At 43.3% G+C, this 21,721-nt stretch overlaps 2 protein-coding genes across 3 annotated transcripts; one reads left to right on the top strand and one right to left on the bottom strand.

Moving 5' to 3' along the window:
* Nucleotides 1-600: 600 nt before the first annotated feature.
* Nucleotides 601-15,321, bottom strand: nbr1a (NBR1 autophagy cargo receptor a). Of its 2 annotated transcripts, none has more exons than XM_056429829.1 (22): nt 15,126-15,321; nt 14,687-14,749; nt 14,004-14,022; nt 13,837-13,859; nt 13,428-13,610; nt 12,941-13,018; nt 12,638-12,861; nt 12,004-12,123; nt 11,425-11,715; nt 10,885-11,044; nt 10,361-10,609; nt 10,161-10,268; nt 10,003-10,078; nt 9,717-9,827; nt 9,121-9,300; nt 8,852-9,007; nt 8,345-8,499; nt 7,639-8,195; nt 7,255-7,340; nt 6,969-7,056; nt 6,640-6,739; nt 601-2,051 (listed from the first exon to the last, which is right to left on the bottom strand). In XM_056429829.1, exons 1-22 carry the CDS (start codon nt 15,225-15,227, stop codon nt 1,863-1,865), a joined length of 3,318 nt encoding a protein of 1,105 aa, XP_056285804.1. In that variant the 5' UTR covers nt 15,228-15,321; the 3' UTR covers nt 601-1,862. The 2 variants fall into 2 exon arrangements, with proteins under 2 accessions (XP_056285804.1, XP_056285805.1); XM_056429830.1 differs by having other exon boundaries at nt 1,964-2,051; nt 6,640-6,731.
* Nucleotides 15,322-15,446: 125 nt separating this feature from the next.
* psme3 (proteasome activator subunit 3) lies at nt 15,447-21,101 on the top strand. Its single transcript, XM_056429836.1, has 10 exons — nt 15,447-15,571; nt 17,059-17,091; nt 17,200-17,262; nt 17,404-17,508; nt 17,596-17,644; nt 18,704-18,822; nt 19,217-19,353; nt 19,816-19,870; nt 20,238-20,324; nt 20,432-21,101. The coding sequence occupies exons 1-10, from the start codon at nt 15,530-15,532 to the stop codon at nt 20,510-20,512; spliced, it is 771 nt and encodes a 256-aa protein (XP_056285811.1). The 5' UTR covers nt 15,447-15,529; the 3' UTR covers nt 20,513-21,101.
* The last annotated feature ends 620 nt before the right edge of the window (nt 21,102-21,721 follow it).

The following is a 21,721-nucleotide window of genomic DNA, read 5'->3' as shown; positions in this document are numbered from 1 at the left end:
TTGTTGTTGTTTCAGTGATGGAAAGTAATTAAGTACATTTACCAAAGTACTGTACTTGAAGAATATATACATCAGTATAGGCTAAGTGTACTTGACCTTTAGTCCATTTTATGGTACTTCACGTGGACTCCACTTATGCCAGTGGCCTGTTGTCCCTTATACATTTGATACATACAGTAGATAATATATATAACATATGTATGCATATATGGTGTGATGTACTTATGTAGTAGTATACAAAGGATCTGCAATTGTATTTGCATTGACAACATGTATTCATTAGTGATAAAAACAGAATAAAATGTATGTAAATACACATTTTCAAAGAAGCAAATAGGCTAAATTAGTCGTGGTTCATTTAAGTAACATTTTGAATTCAGGGCCTTTGTAATAGATACTTTTTTTAAATCATGGTATTCCTAATGTTACTTAAGTAAACGGTCTGAGTTTAAAATAAATTAAACCCAGCCTCTAAAATGCAGTATCACCTGTCCTCTGGACACCCGCCAGAGGACCCAGTACAAGCTGAAGTGCATATAAAGACACATTAAAGGATGGCAGTGACCGACATTCAGACATTTTACATTAACGGACACGAGAGATGTGCAAATAGTTTATTGGCGGATTGACAGTAGAAGGACATTTGAATGTACACACACACACTTCTGTGACGAGAGGAATAATTTAACAAGCATAGTAAGATATATTCAGAATTATTCTCTCGAGCATGAAACTTTTAAAAAGGGTTAAAAATCAACAGAAGAAGATATGGTTACAAATAATCCACAAACACACAAATTAAAATCTGAACACTCACACCACAAATGTCAAATCACCACACAGAAACTAATGATCATAAGAGGCGACGCATTGAGACAGAACACACCTGGTGTCACTGAGAGTGAGGAATGTGTAGTTAGTGACATCTCAGGCTTGTGTTAGTGTTAAATGACTGTTTCAGTAGGATGAGGTCACGTGAACGGGGCCGGGGGGGGGGGGTTGTTGAACGATGACGCCAAGCGGACTATTTCTCTACCGTGACTGTGCTAAGACCACGAGAACACGACTCGCCTCTAAAGCCTCTTACCTGCCATGCAGGTGTCTTCTAGAAAGCAGTAGAAAACATCCCGAGTCCGTCAGCGGTGATCCGCTCGGGGGCGTTTTTTTTGTCTTTGTCTTTTTTTTTTTTACATTCAACAAGTCGACGTCTAAAATAACAGAACTCAGATACAGAAAAAAAGATTGCATTGTTTAGGCAGATTTCACTTCGATAAGTCGACGAAAAGGTCTCAAATATGTGTTGATCTTTGTTTGTTTATGTCCAGCGCCGAGGAGAAGCAGCTACAACCGAGATACGAACACGAAGATGAAGAGCTGAATTACACACGTTTACTCCAAACTACAGCTCCTGCTCCCTCTGACCAGCACGAAGCGCCCCGTGCAGGGCAAAGGTCGAGCGCTATTCATAATAATTTACACGGATGTGTGTGCGCACGGTTAAGTTTGTCAAAGCTAGATTTAGTCAAAGGCAAAAGGCAGGAGAAGCCATTCATCCATTCATTTCTCTTTTCAGTCGACACGCGAGCGGTACATGTACGTTCAGGGACATTTCTGTCTTATTATTGTTACGCTTGGTCCAAATAAACTAGGCCACCCTTTGGTAAATCAATCAACTGCACCAATTACAAATGAGTTGTCTCCTCTTTACACTGATCACAATAAAGCAAAAATGCTGGAAAGGGTGAGAGATATGCGGCTTATAATCTAAAAAGCATCTTTACATCATGTTCAAACCCTTGTACAGCCGTTCAGTAGCCTTTTCTCCCTCTTCTTCTTCATCTTCCTCCCCACCTCCACTCCCCTCAGTGCTGAATGTGGACCGCTTTGTTCTGGCCGTCCTCGGCCATCTGCACCAGCTCGTTGACGGTGTGCAGCAGGCTGTAGCCGTGCTTCCTCAGCAGCTGCTGGTTGAGCCGCTGGTCTCTGAAGCCCATCTCCAGCAGCATCGCCATCAGGGACGGGTCCTGCCTGGTGGCCGGGTCGATGCCTCGCTGGAGGGGGGGGGGGAAACAGAAGGGTGAGATGACACTGTGTGTGTGTGTGTCCTTGCCACGACAAGCCGGATGCATATTCACACTGTGTTAAAGGGCCTGAACGTCTTTGCAGGAGTTAATGTTTATTCTATTCTGCAGCCTGTGATTTTTCCAAATCCCCCCATAGAACGTCGAACTGGAACAATGCCCGCCAAGACATGGTGCCCTTTCAAATTACAAACAATATGCTGAGGCAAAAGGAGTCTCTCAGAACCATAAAACAGAGAGGAAAGATGGGGGGGGGACATAAATATACACACGAGACAGACAGACAGACAAATAACATTGACAGGGACCAAACACATGCGCAAATAGAAGGAAGGGGCTATAGCACACATCTACAGCAGATTTTTCAAAGAATGCCTACCAGTTTTATCCCACATTTCCACATAAATAATTTTAATAAAATGAAGATAGATTTAGCTTCGAACCTCCTTGTAACTTCAGTGGAAAATACTTTTTGTTTCCTTAAAAGGAGATAGGCGTCAGCTCTACACAGAGCTTCCTTTCCTGTTTAACTATGAACAACACCATTAAAAGACGTTATTATTCAGATATGAAATACATTTTTATCCATATTGGATGAAATATACCAGCAGCTATATCCTTTCCGTTTAAATGGTGCAAAGATTATTGCTTAATTTTGAGGAAACTCATGAGATGCTGGAAATGTGACATTTCATTTCATTTATTTATTTATTTGTAAAAGGGACCGTACACATTAATCAACCCATGGGTAAATGTGATAACGTTAGCTAAGGCTAAATGTCAGCTTTGGTCCCTGTGGCCAGATGATACAGCCTTCACTAAAGGAGAATGAGGTTAATACATTAACATAATAAAAAAGCAATAAACATACAGGTTACGATAAGACACTGGCCTCCTACCAAAATCATTGAAAAATAAAAATAAAAAAAGACATAAAAACAATAATTATTAACACAATCACTGAGGAGGGAGCCACAGTTCATGCTCACACATCTGACTGGTAAAAAGCCAGTTCTTCAGGCCGTTTTTAAAAGAGTAAAAAGTTCTGCTAGTGCGCATATTCAGAGGCAGGGTATTAATCATCTCACACACGTTTCTCCCACGTTGGTAATATAACTCCTGAGAAAATCTCTGCAAAGCCCTTACTTTTATTTACGGGTGTGAATCATCGACTTACTTACCAACTAGAAACTAAATATTGCAAATTACAGCTGGGCGATACGGCCGAAGAAGTTTTCTGGTGATTCAATAAATAAATAAAATGAAAATACCCGTATGGTAAAGCCTGTATGAATTACATTATTGACAAATGAACAGAACTAAAGTGCAAAGGGTCTGCATTTTTTACATCTCAACGTGAGGAGTTTACTACCGAAGATTGAGGAGATACGTCTGCTGGCCCACAACGTAAAGGCTGGAATTATTTGTTTGTCAGAGACCTGGCTTGACTCCAGTATTAGCGATTCAGAAATTGATATAGCCAATTACTCTGTAGTTAGGAAGGATCGCAATCGAAAAGGAGGCGGGGTCTGTGCTTTCGTGAGAAACGACATTAATTTCACGGTGAAAAAGGACCTGGGCGATGAGGTTGAAGTTATTCTGTTGGACATTCACCTGCCCAAAACGAAACCATTGCTAATGGGAGTATGTTACAGACCGCCTGATCAAAGTACTTTTTATGAAAATCTAGAAAATGTATTGACTAGCTGCGATGGAACAAAAAATGAATGTATTCTGATGGGAGATTTCAATAGTGATGTATCTAACAAGGGCTGTCCTACATATGGTGCTTTTTCTAAATTTAGTAAGCTTTTTGATTTAAAGCAGCTGGTTAATGAACCTACTCGTGTAAGCCAAACGACTAAAACAACCATCGATCTTATTATGGTGTCAGACAAATATAATATCTCGCATCATGGTGTGATTGCATATGGGATTAGTGACCATTTCATCACATTTTGTACCAGGAAGGTCCATAGAGAAACTTTTTCAGCCATAAAATCATTAAAATCAGATCTCTTAAGAACTACTGTGTTGACACATTTAGAGAGCAGCTTAGGAAAATTGACTGGTCTTCAGTGTTGGAAAATGATTCTGTTGATAGTGCATGGGATCTGTTTAATCAAATTTTCCTTAGTATAGTGAATAAGTTGGCTCCATATAAACAAGTTAGGGTAAAGCAGAGATCAAGCCCGTGGCTTAACGCAGATATTTTAACTGCTATAAAACAAAGGGAGGAGGCCTTGCGGAGGTTTCTGAAATCTCATGAGGAAGTAGATGCTGATGCTTATAAAAAATGCAGAAACGAAGCACAGAGAAGGATTAAGGTAGCAAAAAAGGACTACTATATGAACCTAATAAAGGATAACAAAAATGAGCCAAAGAAGCTATGGAAAGCTCTGAAAGACTTGGGATGTGGGGGAAAGGCCAACAGCGGCAAGCCCAATATTGGCTTGGATATCAATGGCAAGATTGATTTTAACAAAGCAAAGGTAGCCAATTATTTTAACATCTTTTTTACCTCTGTAGCCAATAAACTTGTTGAAGCATTGCCTCCTAAGACTGGTGTATATGGAGAGGAGTTTACACAGAGGTTTTATTCTAGTCGAGGGGTACTGGCTGGTTCATTTGCCATGTCCAAGGTGTCAGTTGAGAAGGTAGCTGTGTTGTTGGCCGAGCTCAATATAGCTAAAGCCACGGGCCTAGACAACATTCCTGCTCGGTTTTTAAGAGATGGTGCGTGGGAAATAGCTCCCTGTGTTTCCCACTTAATTAACCTCTCCTTGGAGCAAGGCATTGTTCCAAGTAGCACCAAACACGCAAAGATTATTCCCTTGTACAAAAAAGGGAGTAGATCCGAGCAAGGTAATTATAGGCCTGTGTCCATTTTGAGTGTTTTATCCAAGATTTTAGAAAAGGTGGTGCACGAGCAGATATCGGAATATGTAGGTAGAGAAAGCCTTTTATACAAGTTTCAATCAGGGTTTAGGAAATCTTATTCTACAGACACATGCCTCCTGTATCTAACTGATTTTATTAGAAAGGAGATGGATGATGGGAAACTGTGTGGAATGGTCTTATTAGATCTCCAAAAGGCCTTTGACACAGTAAACCATGGTCTATTACTTGGTAAGATGAAGGCTCTGGGTCTGAACGATTTATCTGTCAGGTGGATTGCTTCATATCTGACAGGCAGGGACCAGAAAGTAGAGGTCAATGGCTCTATGTCGGATGCCAGACAAATTGACTGCGGGGTGCCGCAAGGAAGTGTTTTAGGACCATTATTATTTTTACTGTATATTAATGATATGAGTGATGCATGTTCCTGTAATCTGTTTTATATGCAGATGATGCAACCTTGCTCATCTCGCATAAAGAGTTGAATACGCTCCAAAGAATGTTAGGAGAAGAGCTCTCCAAGATTAGTAACTGGCTGTCCGACAATAGACTATCACTTCACTTAGGGAAAACTGAGTCTATTTTGTTCGGATCGAAACCTAGATTACGTAAGGCTCCGAGACTCAAGGTGGATTTAGTCAGTGAGGTCATAGTAGCAAAAACAACAGTGAAGTACCTGGGCTGTTGGTTAGAGGACAGTCTTGGGGGGGAGGGAATGGCCATACAGGTGCTGGGGAAAGTAAATGCCCGCACCAGGTTTTTGGCTAGAAAGGCCAATCTGCTTGACAGGGAAAGTCTTAAACTACTGGCTAACAGCCTGGTGCAGTGTCATTTTGATTATGCTAGTGTATCATGGTTTGGGGGGCTGTCAGTTTCATCCAAAAAAAAACTGCAGGTGTCACAAAACAAGTTGGTAAGAGTTGTGATGGGACTCGGCCCCTGTGATCATGTTGGGAGAAGCCACTTTAAGGAACTTAACTGGCTTCCAGTTGAGGCCAGAGTGGCTCAGCTTAGGCTCAACATGGTGCACAAAATAGTCAACAATAGGGCCCCCAAATATCTTAATAACTATTTTCCTAGTGTTCGGGAAGTGCACAGCTATGGAACACGATCTAGCTTAGCCAACCTGCATCCACCAAGGTGTAGATCAAAGATGGGGCAAAGCACATTTGCTCACATAGGAGCTCAAGAGTGGAATGAATTGCCTTTGGCCATTAAACAATGCCTGAACCCAATTAGTTTCAAGGGGAACGTTAGGAAATGGCTCCTAGAAAAAGTCCATGATTAAACTTGTATGTCAATGTAGTATTATGTGTATTACTGTATTGCTTTTTATGATGTAGGTTGGTAATGTGTGAATGTGTGTATTTTTTGTGCCAAGACCAAGGACCACAACGGAAATAAGTCTGTGACTTTTTGTGCTATCCTTGATATTTTTATGATGCGTGACCTTTTGTTTCATGTATTGTATTTATGTCCAATAAACTAAACTAAACATTAACAGTTTCAATAGAAATTATATCGATAAACTAAATAAATAAAAACCTAGATCGCGGTAAAACGATGTAGAACAATACAAACAATTGGACGTTTTTATATTGTTTTGATGCTACTTGCCAATATGACGGCAGAAGCGCTTCAACATCTCTGTGTGGCGTACCTGTATGGAGCAGTTTGGTCCAGTGAAGAGAGCTTTATAGGCGGACGCCGCCACAGAAAGGGCCCCCTTGACGAGTCCCTCTGTGATGCCTCCTTGGCCCCTTGTGTAAAGACAGGGATGTGGTTATTAGGGGTTACATAACAAGATGGCGGAGCCCAACATGTTCTCGGGAAGCTCATCGATATTGTTACACAGTTATGTCTCGTCACAGAGTCTCTGTGAGAAGCCATCGCATCCGGTTGAGGCATGAACCAAAAAAGACGGCGAAACACAAAAGAAAAAGAGGAACTAAAAGCAGGAGTTTCATTCTGCGTGTTGTGGTCATGCACCTTGGCTGCAGAGCGTTTCCGGGTCTGGGGTTATACGTTTCAAAGGCACTGGATGCTGAGCCGGCTGATCTCGACAGGCCAGATGATACTGCAAAGCAGAAGAAAAAAGGAAACACACACACACACACACATACTATTAGAGGAGGACCAGAGCCTTCTGCTGAAGCAACACATCCCACGAAGTGTGCGTGTTATCTCACTTCCTGTCTTCCAAAATGCGTTTCCTTTCTGTGAGGCAACACTAGAAGATCATTATGAACCTCTTCTTTTGTCCAGTGGAACTCACCGTTTAGGTGGACCCTTGGCTGGTGGGACTCATATGGATCACAGGCTGGAGGACTCGGGTCCTCAGCCAGGTACAGTGCCTCAGACCTGAAAACGCACAGCAAATAACAACAAATTAAACTTTTTGCAGATTGTCGTAGGGAGATCCAGAATGTCCGTAATATCTTCGATGACGCACACATGCTCCTACAAGTTCTTCACTTTCTGTTTCCAAACATGTATCAGTTCCCAGCAGGTATAACACTAAAACTGGGCTCCCAGAGCGATGCTCACCCAACCTAAAGTACCGAAATACACACAAAACATACACATCTTTTTTTGTTGAGACATTTGGAAACAGGTTTTTTTCTTCTAAAATGCGGAGGGACCATCGGACTGATCTCACCTGGGGGAGTAGAGGGTTGGTGGGGGCGCCAGGAGGTCGGGCAGCACCGGCGGCGGCGGCGGCGGGGGAACCACTTCGGGCGTGAGCGTCACGGCGTCCAGCGTCTGGGAGGCGCACAGCATCTGGTTCACGCTGCTGTGGCTCGGCGGGGCGGCCACGGGCCGCGTGGTCACGGGGGCGTCGCCCGACTCCTGCTGCCTCTCTCTCAGCGGCGCCAACTCCGAGTCTGACTCCTCTTCCTCCTCTTCTTCCTCCTCCTCTTCTTCTTCTTCCTCCTCCTCCTCTTCTTCTTCTTCCTCCTCCTCATCTTCATCTTCTTCCTCCTCGTCCTCATCATCCTCGTCATCATCGTCCTCCTCCTGTTGTTGCTCCTCCTCCTCCTCCTCTGGCTGCTCTACGTCTGGGTCGGCTGGGTTCACGGCGGCGGCGGCGGCGTCAGGCTCCGATATGGCCGAGGTGTACATGGACTCGCCCAGCGGCCGGCTGGTGTCGAAGCAGTCTGGGAGGACAATGATGTAATCGTCGCAGGAGGAGACTGAGGAGGTCTGGCTGCTGACCTGAGAAACAGGAGCAGGCGACGATGGTGGACGTCAGAAGAACGACGACACTAACAAAGTTATTGTCTATCAGACACTCTTCTGTGACGTCTTCCGGCTGAAAACAATGTATGATCCGGTTTGTTGGGATATGAAGGTTAAAACCTCACCTCCTCCCAGTCCTCTCCTTTGGTTCCACCGTCCTCTTTCTCCTCGTGAATGTCCCTCATGTTCTGCATGTCCTCTAAGACCGGGACCTCTTCCTCCTCGGTACCAGGCTGTGAACTGATATGCAGGTTTTCAGTCGCTGGTTCTGGCAGATGAACTGAAGGGGAAAAACACAAAATATAAGTATCTGAAAACTGCAGGTGAAGCTGCAATTAACTCATGACTACAACAGTTCGGACATAGAACTGTAGCCGGTGTCCCGACCAGTCCAAAGGGGGTCCATATAGGTCCACAAACAGACCTGAAAATGTCTATATTCTTATTAGTGACTGAATGTTTTGAATAAGGAAAGCCGCCGGAGGGACGATGGGGGGTTGAGACCTCCTCCCCATATTCTTGCACACGGATCGGTACAATAATGTAACTTAAATCAAGCCTATAAAAAAAATAATGTTTTCAACAGGGAAACAATAAGATAAAATTGGAAATAAATGAAGTGGTCCTCTAACCTGGCCTCGTCTCCTCTTCCTGAGGGACCTGGCTGAGAGGCAGAGCTGAACTTTCAAGTCTAATGGCGCAGATCTCCTCACTTCCTTCTTGCACCGTCTCCGTCTTCTGGACCTTGGCGGCTCTCTCCAAGCAGAAGCTGGTTCCCCGGGAAACGACTAGAAAGAAACAACAACAAAAAACGGAATAAAAACAGAGTCGGAGTGGCTCGATGTGCTGCAAACTAAATATGCTGCATGTGGCAGCGTACGACCACACAGGGGCTCCTCACCCTGTGGTCTGTGGCTGCTGTGCCTGACTCTGCGGGGGGGTCTGTGATCGGGGGCCTCCTCCAAGGTGAGGGAGCGGATGACCGTCTCGCAGAGGAATTGGGCCCCGCTGATCTCCTCCTCCCTGTCCTCCTCCTGGGCCACAGGCTCCAGCAGCTCCCTCCGCGGCCTCAGTTTGACTCCTACACGAGATATTCAAAGAAGGATCCGCTGATTTTCATCACTGACAGCTGGACACACGGTCATAGTCTGGTGCCTACATTACCCACAATGCAGCTCAACCGCTGACGGTTCAATCTGAGATTTCGAGGTTTTGCTTAGCGAGACTAAACTAAATAAAACATTGGTGGCGTTGCCCTTTAAAAATGAGCTCAACATCGAAAATGAATTCTCCACGAGATTTTACTTAATATCCATCAGCTTAACGAGATTTCTGCTTAAATAATCAACAATCTATCTACATATTTTCTTTTTTTTTACACTTTCTTACGCTTATTTTCTTCACTTAAGTTGCATCTCTTTGCCAGAAACAGCTCTCTTCACATCCATTCTATAAATAAAAACACACACACACACTGTACTCTCGAACCGGTCTTACCAAAAAGCTTCCTGACCCCAGTGACCTCTGCTTCTTCTCTAATCCGTGCATTGATGGCCTTCTCCAGCACTGGTGCATCATGGGGCATCGGGGATATGCAGGGAGTCAAATCTACAAAAGTAGTCGGAGACACAAACACAGTTTATACACAAAAAATGAGAAAAATAGAGAAATGTTTCTGCAGATTTGCGTGCAGCAATCATTCTTTCCATCAAAAGCCACGGCGGTTTTGGGAGGGATGAAGTTGCAGAAGGAACCTTCTGTTAAAGCATCATTCATTACTTACCTTCAGGTGTGTTGTTGGGAACCTTCTCCAACTCTTGCACAATATTTATATCCAGCAACTCAAACGACAGTAGATCCTAAAATGACAGAAGAAGATGCAGCGAGTATGAGCGTCGTTCTCCAGTCAAACACCAAGCCGGAGGAGGCAGGCGTCTGCACCTGTGCGGTCAGCAGGTCCACCGAAGGGAAGTAGTAGTCCTCGTGGTTCAGGTCTACGGGCAGACCAGGGCCGCTGTCCTGGGGCCTCACCTCCTGCTCCTCCTCCTTCTGAAGCACACACAGGAACGGCATCATGAGTGTCACTACAGAGGTCAACGGTTGCCGCTCTCACTGCGGCTGCCATTGGGTATCAGACTTGCCGGTCGTTTTCTCTGAAGCCCGAAAGTGCTGCGGCCGTCGCCGGGGGCGACCACGATGCTGCACCACACGCGCGGCCCGAACTGACAGCCGCAGTGCGCCAGCCGCCAGTGGGAGGTGTACGTCCCCTCCAGCACGGGTGCGACAAAGGCCACACTGACCACTCCCACTTGTCCCGGCAGCAGCATGGGGACCGGCACCTCCCGCCTCCCCTCCGACGCCAGGCCGAGGTTTCCCCACATGAACACGAGCTGGGTGCACACACACACACACAAAATAGGAATACACATGCGAAGAAAATTACACAAGGCCTGCAGCCAAAGTTACTTGGCAGGAAAGTAACACACACACACACACACACCTCAAGAAGAAAGGGTATTGGTCATATTAGGCTGGGTAAGAATTATTAGCTGGTGTTAGAGGACAGGAAGTAAGGCAATGAGTGGAAGTGAAGTAGTGGATGTGGGTCGGGGGGGGAGGGGCAAAGAGAGAGTGGAGCTGTCCTCTCGGCGGGTGGGAGGGGTACCTTGGTCTCTGAGGTCCAGTTGATAGTGCCCGAGTTCCTCATCTTCCAGTATTTGATGAACTTGGTTGCCGGCTCCAGACGGGTGCCGTCCGGCAGATTTTCATCCAGAAACAAGGCGGCCATAGTGGGGACCAAAGACGCGTGCGAGACCCCGGGACCCCTAGTTTCAAGTGTACAGAGCATTGTTGAAAATAGCCCTGGTTTCATATAACATCCATCTCTTTTGTTCACTACGAATTAAAAAAGCAGGACCCCAGACTTTTTTTTTTGCAGCTCAGAAGCAAATTCGTTTCTTAGAAAATCTATGAAGCAGCAGCAGTTTTCACATTGAGGTAGTTCCAACATTTTTCCACCACCCCAGATCAGCCAGCGACACACTCATACAGACTAGATTACAACGATGGCATATTTTTTGATTTCTTTTTCTTGGAGGAAAAAAAAAAAAAAAAAAAGAGATAGAGAGAAAGAGAGACTTTAAAGCATCCATGCTGGGTTCGAGGTACTCAGCACTGTCGGACGCCCTTCCGAGGTGGCGCTTACTCTGGACTGGAGGCCTGGGGATCGGGGACCGGGGCAGGGACGGGACCTTGGGCTGGACCTGAGGCTGTTTCTGAGGCGGCAGGGGGGGGCGGGGCTGAGACCTGCATGGACGCGGACGCCATGTTTATCAGGTTGGCTCGGCCGGAGGTGGAGGGCCCGCTCCACGGCAGCCTCTTCTCCAGTCTCAGTTTCTTCTTGATTTCCTTGACTTCAGCTCTGAGCTGCCTCCTCTCAGCTTTGAGGCGCTGTCGCTCGGCCTTGCGCACTGTCCTGTCTCCTCGCCTTGGGAACCTGGTTTGAAATGTCATCAGGAACAACCTATTTGTTGACTATCAAAAGTTTATTTTCCAAGAACAAAAACACATACGCACTCATATTTCAGTACAACAGTAGTCTAGCTGCTAAAACATTGTTTTGCAGTCCTGCTTTTGGGGAAAAAAATCTATTCTAATTTACATTTTCTCTATTTTATGCAGAAAGAAGTGAAGGCAACAGAGGGGCTAGCACTGCTGCAAGTACACATGTCTTATACTTTCAAGAAGTGGGAAGATTGATCCTTGGTTTTTGGGGGGGGTTTACCTCAACTCTCCCGACATTCCATGCTCAGGGATGGAGAGAGGTGTCTTGGTTCTCACAAGGTTGTGGCTGGGGTCATGGCTGTGTCTGCACATCTCACACAGGATGCAGGACGGGCACACACTGGAGGGCACACGACCACAAAACACATTGATATGGCTCAATGAAGGAGCTCAAAGAACAAAAAACATGCAGAACATACAGTCATAAACTGCATTTAAGAAGTGGACATCGTCAACGGGGCGTGAAGCCTCGAGTTCGCCACTTCGGCAGCCGCCATGACGCTGTACACGACTCTCGTAGCAGCCTAAAGAATACTCTACGGATTGGTCTATTGTACTCTAAATGAAATATAAATTCCTAAATTAACATTATGTTCGATTGAAGAATACTTAAGACTATAGATTGAGACATAAACTCATGATTACAATGTTTAATGAGGGAATAAATCAAGAGAGAATTAGATTATTGACTTCTAAACAACCAGAGGAGTCGCCCTCTGGTGGACAGTAGAGAGAATGCAGGTTGTAATGCACATCCGCATCGGCTGCCCTCTTCAGAACCGGAGGTTGCCCCCTGGATCGTATATATATAAGACACCCATCTCCCTCAGATTACAAATCGAATGTGTTCCTACCTGCACTTGTACGCCCCTTGGGAGGTGAGTTTGTTGCAGCTGCTACAGTTTGGGGTGTAGCCGAGGGATCCAGGCGCGATGGAGGGGCCCGGCCGGGGCCCGACAGTACCGCCGGCCGCCTCACTGGCCTTGAGGGGTTCGTCAGATGACTTGTGGGTGCAACACTGGCCAGAGAAGTCATTGCACATCCTTTCAACCACCTCTTTCACCACCTCATCTTTAAACTATGAAAACAAGAGTTGATGTTAGTCGAAAGTGAAACTTGACCTTTAGAATAAAAAAATATATTCATTAAAATGGTACCTTCTCCATGTATGATCTAAACCATATGGGAGGCGGCTCATCTTCTGGCTTGTTCCCCTTGTTGTCTTTTACTGGGACCTGGATCAAGATACATCAGGCTGGCATCAGACACATGTTCAATTATCTTTAAATAACAACAACACACACACACACACACTGACTAGGATATCATTCCTACATTGACAGATACATGTCGGCAATGACAGACTGGGATCAAACTTTGAAGGACAATTCACCCCCAAATCAAAAATACATATCTTTTAATGGTACCTCCAGCAGAAGAAGAATTTGAAGAAGCAGAAGAATTGTAACAATAATAAGAAGAATTTGAAGAACAATAATTTGAAGAAGAATTTGAGGAAGAAGAATTTGAAGAAGGAGAAGAAGAAGAATTTGAAGAAGACGAATTTGAAGAAGGAGAGGAAGAATTTGAAGAAGAAGAATTTGAAGAAGAAGAGGAAGAAGAAGAATCTGCTCGGTTCCTTACAGCTTCTCTCTCCGGGGTGACCTGTGTGCCCTTGTCCACCGTCTTGACCCTCGATGGATAAGGAGGCGCAGGCCGCAGGTCTCCCTTCAGCTCCTTCACCTCCGTCTTCAGCGGGCCCCCGCAGGCCTGACCTTTCATCTTGTACACGTTCATGTGCAACTGGTTCCCCTGCTTCTCTGCGCTCTGCGTGGGGTAAACAAGCATCACATACACTGAGTACATATGTGCACACTCACAAGGTACAGCCTGTCTCTATGACTTATGAGGTATTTTATTATCTATCTTCCTTCATGCAGTGGAGGTTGGCTGATGTTATTAATGTTTAAAGTTTCACATGTTCTCATGTGTTGTTATGTGCTGCTGAAGTTAAGCTTCACTATTACAACGAAATCCAGCAGTGTCCCATTACCTTGATGGCTTCTTCATATTCATCTGAAAGGACAGAAAATCAACAGGAAGTTGCTCAGTGACAGTGCAAATAACATATGTAGCGTCACCATTTAACACGTTTACAATTGTTATCCTTTTTTTTCTCACTTTTTGCGAAAATACTCAAACAGAAAGTATTTTTCTCACCTTGGCTGTTTATACAAATCTGAAATAAAAGAGTGAATTAGATCAGAATGAGTGAATGAACCAAAAAAATCATTATCATTTCAGAACAATATTACATAGATTATAGGATTATCTCCAAATTTCTGCCTAAAATAAAGTCTGTTTTTAATGAGTAAGGAGTGCAAGGCAACAAGGGCAACCTCCAGAAGTCTGAGTAGAACAATAGTTTGGGCCACCACCTATTGACTGACCTTTAAACATTAACTTATTGAGAAATGGCTTAAAGCAAACATGCAATTATGAGTAATCATACATTGTTTTATATAAAGTATCTGCTACTTTTGTAATGAATATATCTATTTTCACTGCATCTATATTATATTATCATTTTATCGATAATGTTTGGCTGTATTTGTAATAACCTGCACTGTCCATAGACAAATATGTAAATATATATTTGTCTAATTTCAGCTGGTTTGTATACTTCTGCGTAGCTTAATCAATAATAATGTGACCTGTATTTTGTATTAATAATCAGAATCTGCTAAGTACCGTTGACACATTAATATAGTGAGGAAAAGTACGACATAGGCTTCAGAAATGTAGAAGAAAACAATCCATAACATGTACTCCATTCCATTCCACCATTGGTAAACACGTACACACACACGCACACACACACACGCGTGTACACACTCCATTACCTCTTCATTATCCTCATCGAAGTATTTCACTTGAAAGTGGTTGATCCCGAAAGACGCTTTGATCTGGAATGCAAAGAGCCGATTATCCAACACAATTATTAAACGTGAACTTGTTTTTTTGTCCCCGCCTCACACGTGACAGGAAAACATCAATAATGGGGCACGTTGAGAAACACCTCTCCGCTTTCTAGCTCCAGTGAAACGCGTCATAGCGAGCTGAGCCCTCTCGTTTCCTATTTCTCGAAGCTATCTTACAAAATAAAGATAAAAAGATCCCCACTCGTGTTCATTATCTTGGTCGCGACTGTACCGACTGTCCTTTAGAAGGAGGTGTTTGGGTGTCCGTTGTTTACGTGTTGTAGGCCACGTCCGGGCCTGCGCTTCTACCCAAACTGCGCCAGCGTTTAGCCAGCGCGCGCGGCTAGCAGCAGTAGCTCACCCAGGCTTCCACGGACTCCCACTCCAGTTGGTCCAGATCCTGAGCCAGAAACCTCTTCACGTTGCCCCGGAAGTTCACTTTAATCGTAACGGGCAGCCCCATGTCGGCCGTTTATCGAGCGTGTACGGGCTATCATTTGCGGCGACGCCGGCCTGTTTGATCCCCTGTTGCCCTCGACTGTCTTTTCTTGTTTACATCGTCAGCTGCGTCGAGAAAAAAATACGACGATCACGATGACGTTCCCGCGCGTGCGCAGTGGCACTCGTCGTCCCCTCTCTCTCTCCCTCCTCTCTCCGTCTGTCGCGTGTCAAAGACGTCATCTTTAAGCTCACAAAGTGTGGCTGGCAAGAATAATAAGCCACACTGTTGGAACCATCGTTTCTCCGCCTATTTGAGCCCATAAGATGTCTTCACTTCTCAAGGTGGACCATGAAATTAAAATCAAGGTAATATTTGTCTTTCTAGAAAACACCGGTTGACGTTGAACGACGTGTTGCTGCCGTTTCTCCTGCTAGCGTGTTAGCCACGTTTGTGTGGAGCACTCCGGTGCGACGGTGTAACGAGCGACACTGAACCGGCGACTTTCAGCCGAGCGCGTCGGTGGTCGCGGTCCTGATAAACCTCCTCATATACGTCATATATATTATATAAATATTAAACAGCCACGTGCTCCAACGGCAGGCGCTGTATCCTGGGAACGTTAAGCTCGGTGTATTTTACGTTACGGCGTGTTTTGTAAAAATAGCAGTGATATTTGAGAAGTTCATGCCCCTAAAAAGGCCCTGAGCTACCAAGTAAGCCGTATCATACCCGAGTCATGTTATGATGCTGTTCACATTTATTCTAGCTGCATTTAGAAAGTGATAATATAGCTATGTCGACCAGTCAAACTTTATTTCACTCTGGCTCCAGATAAGGGTAAAATACATACAAAAGCACAATTAAAATACATAAACATACCAATGTACTAAACTATGTTTAATACAGTCAAGATTATTCAATTGTAAGTCATTAAGCAAGGCAAATACATTTATACATACGATTTATTAAAACCGTTTGCAAAGTATTAACTTCTGCAGTCACACGCATTTCACTGGCACTACACCATCTCTACCTGAAGTAATATTCTCATGGCATCATTATAAGCGACTTGAAGTCTCTGTAGGCAACCTTTTTTGTAATTGGACCGCACGTGTGCAGTAAGAGACACCTTCACATTGCTTGTAAATATGTCTTCAATTAAATGTCCACGATGTACCTTATCAAGGTATCAGACTATTTTAAGGCAGGGGATTTGAGACTTTTATCCTGTTTGGTTCTGCAGATGACGATGGCACTCTTACTGGCGTTGTATTTTATATCGGGTTCCACACCACAGACGGCACATATAGTAAGGAGCTGCTGAAGTAGAAGTAGCGTTAACGTTGTTCATATCCTTTATCGTTACTCAAGTAAAAACACCACCACACTAAATGTACTGCATAATTGTACTTCATGAAAAAATATATCAGCAAAAATCTACTTAAAGTGACAAAAGTCAGTGTTGAACAGCCATGTTTTCAGCTTTGTGATGATGCTTTTTGCAGCTGATCCACTTATGTTTTTAGATCATTTTATTTAGCAGAAGAAGAATGTTCTCAACACAAAGACACATCATTCACTTTAGTTGAGCAAAAAACATTCAAATACATGTTTGTTTTAACTGGACAGGTGAGGTGTGGATTATATAATCTGTAAAAGATCTAAAGCTGTCAGACAAATGGAATAAAGATACAGAAAAAGGAAGTACTCAAGTACAGTACTTCCAACTCAAATGTGTACTTGAGTACTTGTGTAAATGTCCGTAGTTACTTTCCACCAGTGGCGGCTGGTGAATTTTTTTTCGACTGTTGCAAGTGGTCTGATATTTGGACTCTTGTCTCTGTGTTTGCAGGTCGATGCTTTCAGGGAACGAATCACTTCAGAAGTAAGTATCGGTTAACTCCTAAAGCCAAATGTATCGAGCCCATTGTTTCTCACACGGCTATCAACACAGTTTGGTTTCCAAGCCACTGAACCTTTACATTTCTTTCAGGCAGAAGATTTAGTTTCACATTTTTTCCCAAAGAAGTTGCTGGAACTTGATCACTTCTTGAAGGTCAGTCACAGGTTCATTAAAGTAAATACACAATGTATAGTCTTACATCTTTGTTTAGGCATTGTTTGATGATTATATCACCGAGGCTTAGAGTTGTGACAGACGAGCGGTGTTCACCTAATGTCCTTGATGTTTTCTCAGGATCCAATCATAAACATCGCTGATCTGAAGGAGATCCACTCGGAGATAAACCTGACGGTGCCAGACCCCATCTTGCTCTCAAGCCTGCATGACGGACTAGAACCGGTGAGGCTCCTTTAGAGAGCTGACTTGAATCTGTGCATAGCAGCGCTGAGTGTGGAGCCTGAGACTGACTTCTATCTTGTTTCACAGCAAAATGCCAAAAAGAAAAAGCTTGAGGATGGAGTCGGGGAGGACATGGGTGAGTAAGAGGCTATTTATGAGGTCAAATAGAGTTAAAGTGAATGAACCTTTTGATAATACACATTGTCTGGCTGAATGGATACGATTTATAGTTTATCCCTAATTCAAGAATATTGAATCCAACTTTGTATTTCTTGCAAGACAAACTAAACTAAACAGCCTTTTACACATTTTTCTTTCTTGCACTAGAGGTGTGTGGCATCCTCTTATAATAGTTCGGTGCACGTTCAAAAAGTGCCTGTTGGAACCGCTGTGGTTGCTTCGACTACACTTCTTTTTTTTCCCCCCGATGCGCGCAGACACGCCGGCATCGGAGCTCTGCGGCGCGCGAGACGGAGAGCCGAGAAGTGTTAACGCGACACGTAGAGTCATAAATGACATGCTGCTGTAGAGACGATCAATAACAGACGTTTAGTTTAATAAAAGAACAAAGACGTGCTCTTCAAGAAAAGGGACCTTAAATTACTTCTGCTGTAATCTGGTGCTATAGAGAAAATTACAGGGTGGCGGGTGGAGATTTCAGGGGGGCGGGCCAATTTTTTTTAATGTCATGCGATCTACCAATACTACGCGGCGATCGACTGGTAGAGCGAACTGTACCCGGCATCCTGGGAAAAACCTGGAACAAGTCATGACATTTTAAAATAGCAAATTCCAGGCCGTAAGAAGTTTTGGAAAAATATATATATATATATATATATTTGGACAGTTCTGGAAACTAAATCTAAATCTGATTAACAAAAACGGAGTACATGTGGTTTAATTGAGTCGACCAATAAATATTTGTTTCATAAATAACATGTACGTGCAGATCAGTCATGATGATCTGGCGTACCCAGCATGCCATTCAGCCGCATATCAGTTAATACACGAAACACTACTAAGCGATACTTCCCGTAGACCTCCAGGCCTCGCGGTCAACGCTGATCCCCAGAAATACACCTGCCGAGTGTGGAGACGCGGAGAGGCCTTCCATTTTGTTTAGATAAAGTTGTCGTTCCTGGCTCCTTTTTTGACAACTTTTAATAATGTCACCCTCTTTTCCTTCTTCGCCCAGTGACGGGCACCAAGGTCTTCGTCATGCCTGGTGGCATGATGAAGAGCAACAGAAGCCTTGTTGATCTCATTGAGAAGGTCAAACCAGAGATCCGGACACTCATAGAGAAATGTAACACAGTACGTAATGTCTTCTACCAAGAACCTTCTCAGTGATGTTTTACTTTGAGTGCAGGTGGTGTTACAGCTGGATATGTGTAAAATAAGTGTAGAACTAATAAAGGTGTATTCTAAGGAACAGGAAAAACAGTTCAGATCTTTTTGTTTTAGAGTCGTCGGGTAGAAACTGACTGCATTTTTTTCTCTGAGGCATCTAACAGGGAGAGAAATGTTGCTGCTGTTTAGCAGTTTTAAAGCGTCACTGTTTTAAGCTCCATCATGTGACGGCGTGGAGGGAATCGTTGAAAGAAAGAATCCTGTATGCCGAGCGATCCTTTCCAGACAGTTGCATTCAGATGGTGCATTTAGCTTTTTCTGAGCAGTTATCTTTGATTTGTTCTGTTCCTTTGCACAGGTCAAAATGTGGGTTCAGCTGCTGATCCCCAGGATAGAAGATGGCAACAACTTCGGAGTGTCAATCCAGGAGGAGACGGTAGCTGAACTGAGAACAGTTGAAGGAGAAGCAGCGTCTTACCTCGACCAGATATCACGGTTGGTGTTCACCGTATTATAGATAACAAAGTACGAGGCATGAACGTGTCAAACTTGGTGCATTACTGAAAATATAATTTTTTGACATTAAGAATCGAGCCCAAAGTAGTTATATTAATGTATTTTTAATTTAAAGTCCCAGTGAAATGGAGGTTGGAGCGTCTGTAGTTTTGTGTAAATGTGATGTATTTCAAAGTGAAACGTAATATTTGAGCAAAGGACAAGAGGGATTTAAATCCACTCCTGAGCATTTGATTGGATCGCTATGAAGTGGGCGTGCTATAGAGTTCATCATGATGTGGAGCTCCAGAGGTGTTAGCTTTTTATGAATCAATATTGGATTATTCAAATGAAGATCGTTATGAATCAGAACTGGATTTATTTATTTTTCTTTCATTATTTTAAAGTTTGGTTCTGCATTGTTTAGTGAGTTTAAACTTTGTCTCTTTTCTTTACTTCTAGATACTACATCACAAGAGCAAAGCTGGTTTCTAAAATAGCTAAATATCCACATGTGGTAAGTGAAAATTATTTGATAAAAATTACAAAGTACTAAATACTTTTGAGAACAAAAGACATGAGATATTAGACAGTGTTGCTATGGAAGCATGAATAACTGAAGTGACTAATGGGATTACTGTGTTTTACCACTTTTAGTTTTACTCTTGTTGACTTAAACATTAATTACTGAACTTTAATTAATTGATTTTATTTTGATTATTTGTATACATTTATTGTAATAAGTAAAATAGAGCTGATAGTGGATCAATCAAGTCTGTCTCTTATTGTTTTGATTGAGTGAGTGACCCCTAGAGGCAGAAAATACAAACTGCAATTAAGTGAATTACTGTTGACATTGACTTCAAACACGTTGTACTCATCAGGACGACTATCGGCGCACGGTAACCGAGATTGATGAGAAGGAATACATCAGTCTGAAGATAATAGTTTCTGAGCTCAGGAATCAATACGTAAGTTATGATATACATTTATACATATATATATATATAACATTTTGTGTATATATAGTTTTTAAGCTGTATTTTCCATGTGTTTACAATGTATTTTTGTTGTGAAGGTAACGTTACACGACATGATCCTGAAGAACATTGATAAGATCAAGAAGCCTCGAAGCTGTAACACAGACGCGTTGTACTGATGTTCCTCCGTCTCAGCCTCCACCTCCACCCTCCTCCACCTCCTCCTCCTCCTCCACCCGCCTGCACGCCATGCCTGTTGAGCTACAGCAGCCCTGTTCCGCTGGACTACAACCAGACATTCACCCACTTCAGTACAATCAACACAACCCAGTACAGAAACATAGCTCCCATAGATGGACACAACGCACATGTTTTTGTTTTAAATGTAAAATATTGTTCTTGTTTTAAAAAAAACATTTGAAGGAAAATGGTGAGACGTAAAAAGAAACGCTCTATTTCTTTTTCTTTTTTTAATTAAACATTTCGTCGTGAGATCATCTGTGAAATTGTTTCTTTTATAGCTCTCAAGAAGAATTCTGAGCCGTGAGGTTTGTTTTGTTCCCTAAATGTTGTATTTTTCTCTTCAAGTCTCTTAGACTTCTTCATCTGGAGGGTTGATGTTATACATTACACAATACAGTTGTTACATAAGCAGGTTTTAGATCCACAGGCTTATTCGTTTTCAGTGAAAATGCATAACTCACCAAAGCATCTCTTGTGTTGAGGAATTCATTCTACTCAATAAAACATTTGTTTCTGATAAAAGAATTTCTGTCATTTATGTGTTTACAAAAATGAGCTTATTGGATATCGAATGCAAGTTGATGGTTTCATGCAAATATCAAAATGTTAATATCCAAATTCACTTTTACTAATATAAGTATACTCCGTCTCACAATGCAGGTCTTGATAGTTTGCCTAATAACAACCTATAAACCAGTTGACGTAAATAAGAATATAAGATACAAACGTAACATTTCCGTTACACTTGTCAGTCCAAGCTTTCTGTGCAGACTTCAAAGTATTTTTTCAGCGAGGTCAAATCTATTTGGGAAACACTCACGTGCACTATTGAAGTTCTTCCCCGATGAGAAAGTAGTGATAAAATGAGACCTGCAGATCGTGACGGGGGGGAAAACAACCAGTGCGCAGACAAATATAAACTGATGTAAACAGCAAAGTGTTGCGTAATGTTCCTGATGCAGTTGTAGCCTCACAGGGAAGCATGCGTTGACCTTTTGTGCCCTTTGACCCTCCGTGTCCCTTCTGAAAGCTCGTGGAGGCGAGCGTCACTCTGGGGCCGTCGAGTGACAGGAGCGTGCTCTGGTTAATGTTTAATGATTGTTCCTGTCCCTCCGGGACATTCGGAGAAAACAGACGCGTTGGGG

This window comes from Pseudoliparis swirei, chromosome 13 (assembly GCF_029220125.1).
Source record: "Pseudoliparis swirei isolate HS2019 ecotype Mariana Trench chromosome 13, NWPU_hadal_v1, whole genome shotgun sequence".
NCBI classification, from domain to species: domain Eukaryota; kingdom Metazoa; phylum Chordata; class Actinopteri; order Perciformes; family Liparidae; genus Pseudoliparis; species Pseudoliparis swirei.
The sequence above is the reverse complement of the archived record's forward strand: the minus strand, read 5'-3'. Positions and strand labels throughout refer to the sequence as shown.

Excerpts from the sequence above, each read along its gene's own strand:
- psme3 (XM_056429836.1), top strand. The coding sequence starts at position 15,530 with ATGTCTTCACTTCTCAAGGTGGACCATGAAATTAAAATCAAG. Across the intron at positions 18,823-19,216 it reads TCATAGAGAAATGTAACACA|GTCAAAATGTGGGTTCAGCT; the intron begins GTACGTAATGTC and ends TCCTTTGCACAG. Across the intron at positions 19,871-20,237 it reads TAGCTAAATATCCACATGTG|GACGACTATCGGCGCACGGT; the intron begins GTAAGTGAAAAT and ends TGTACTCATCAG.
- nbr1a (XM_056429829.1), bottom strand. The coding sequence starts at position 15,227 with ATGGGGCTGCCCGTTACGATTAAAGTGAACTTCCGGGGCAACGTGAAG. Across the intron at positions 12,862-12,940 it reads TTAGATCATACATGGAGAAG|TTTAAAGATGAGGTGGTGAA; the intron begins GTACCATTTTAA and ends TTGTTTTCATAG. Across the intron at positions 9,008-9,120 it reads CAGCAGCCACAGACCACAGG|TCGTTTCCCGGGGAACCAGC; the intron begins GTGAGGAGCCCC and ends GTTTCTTTCTAG.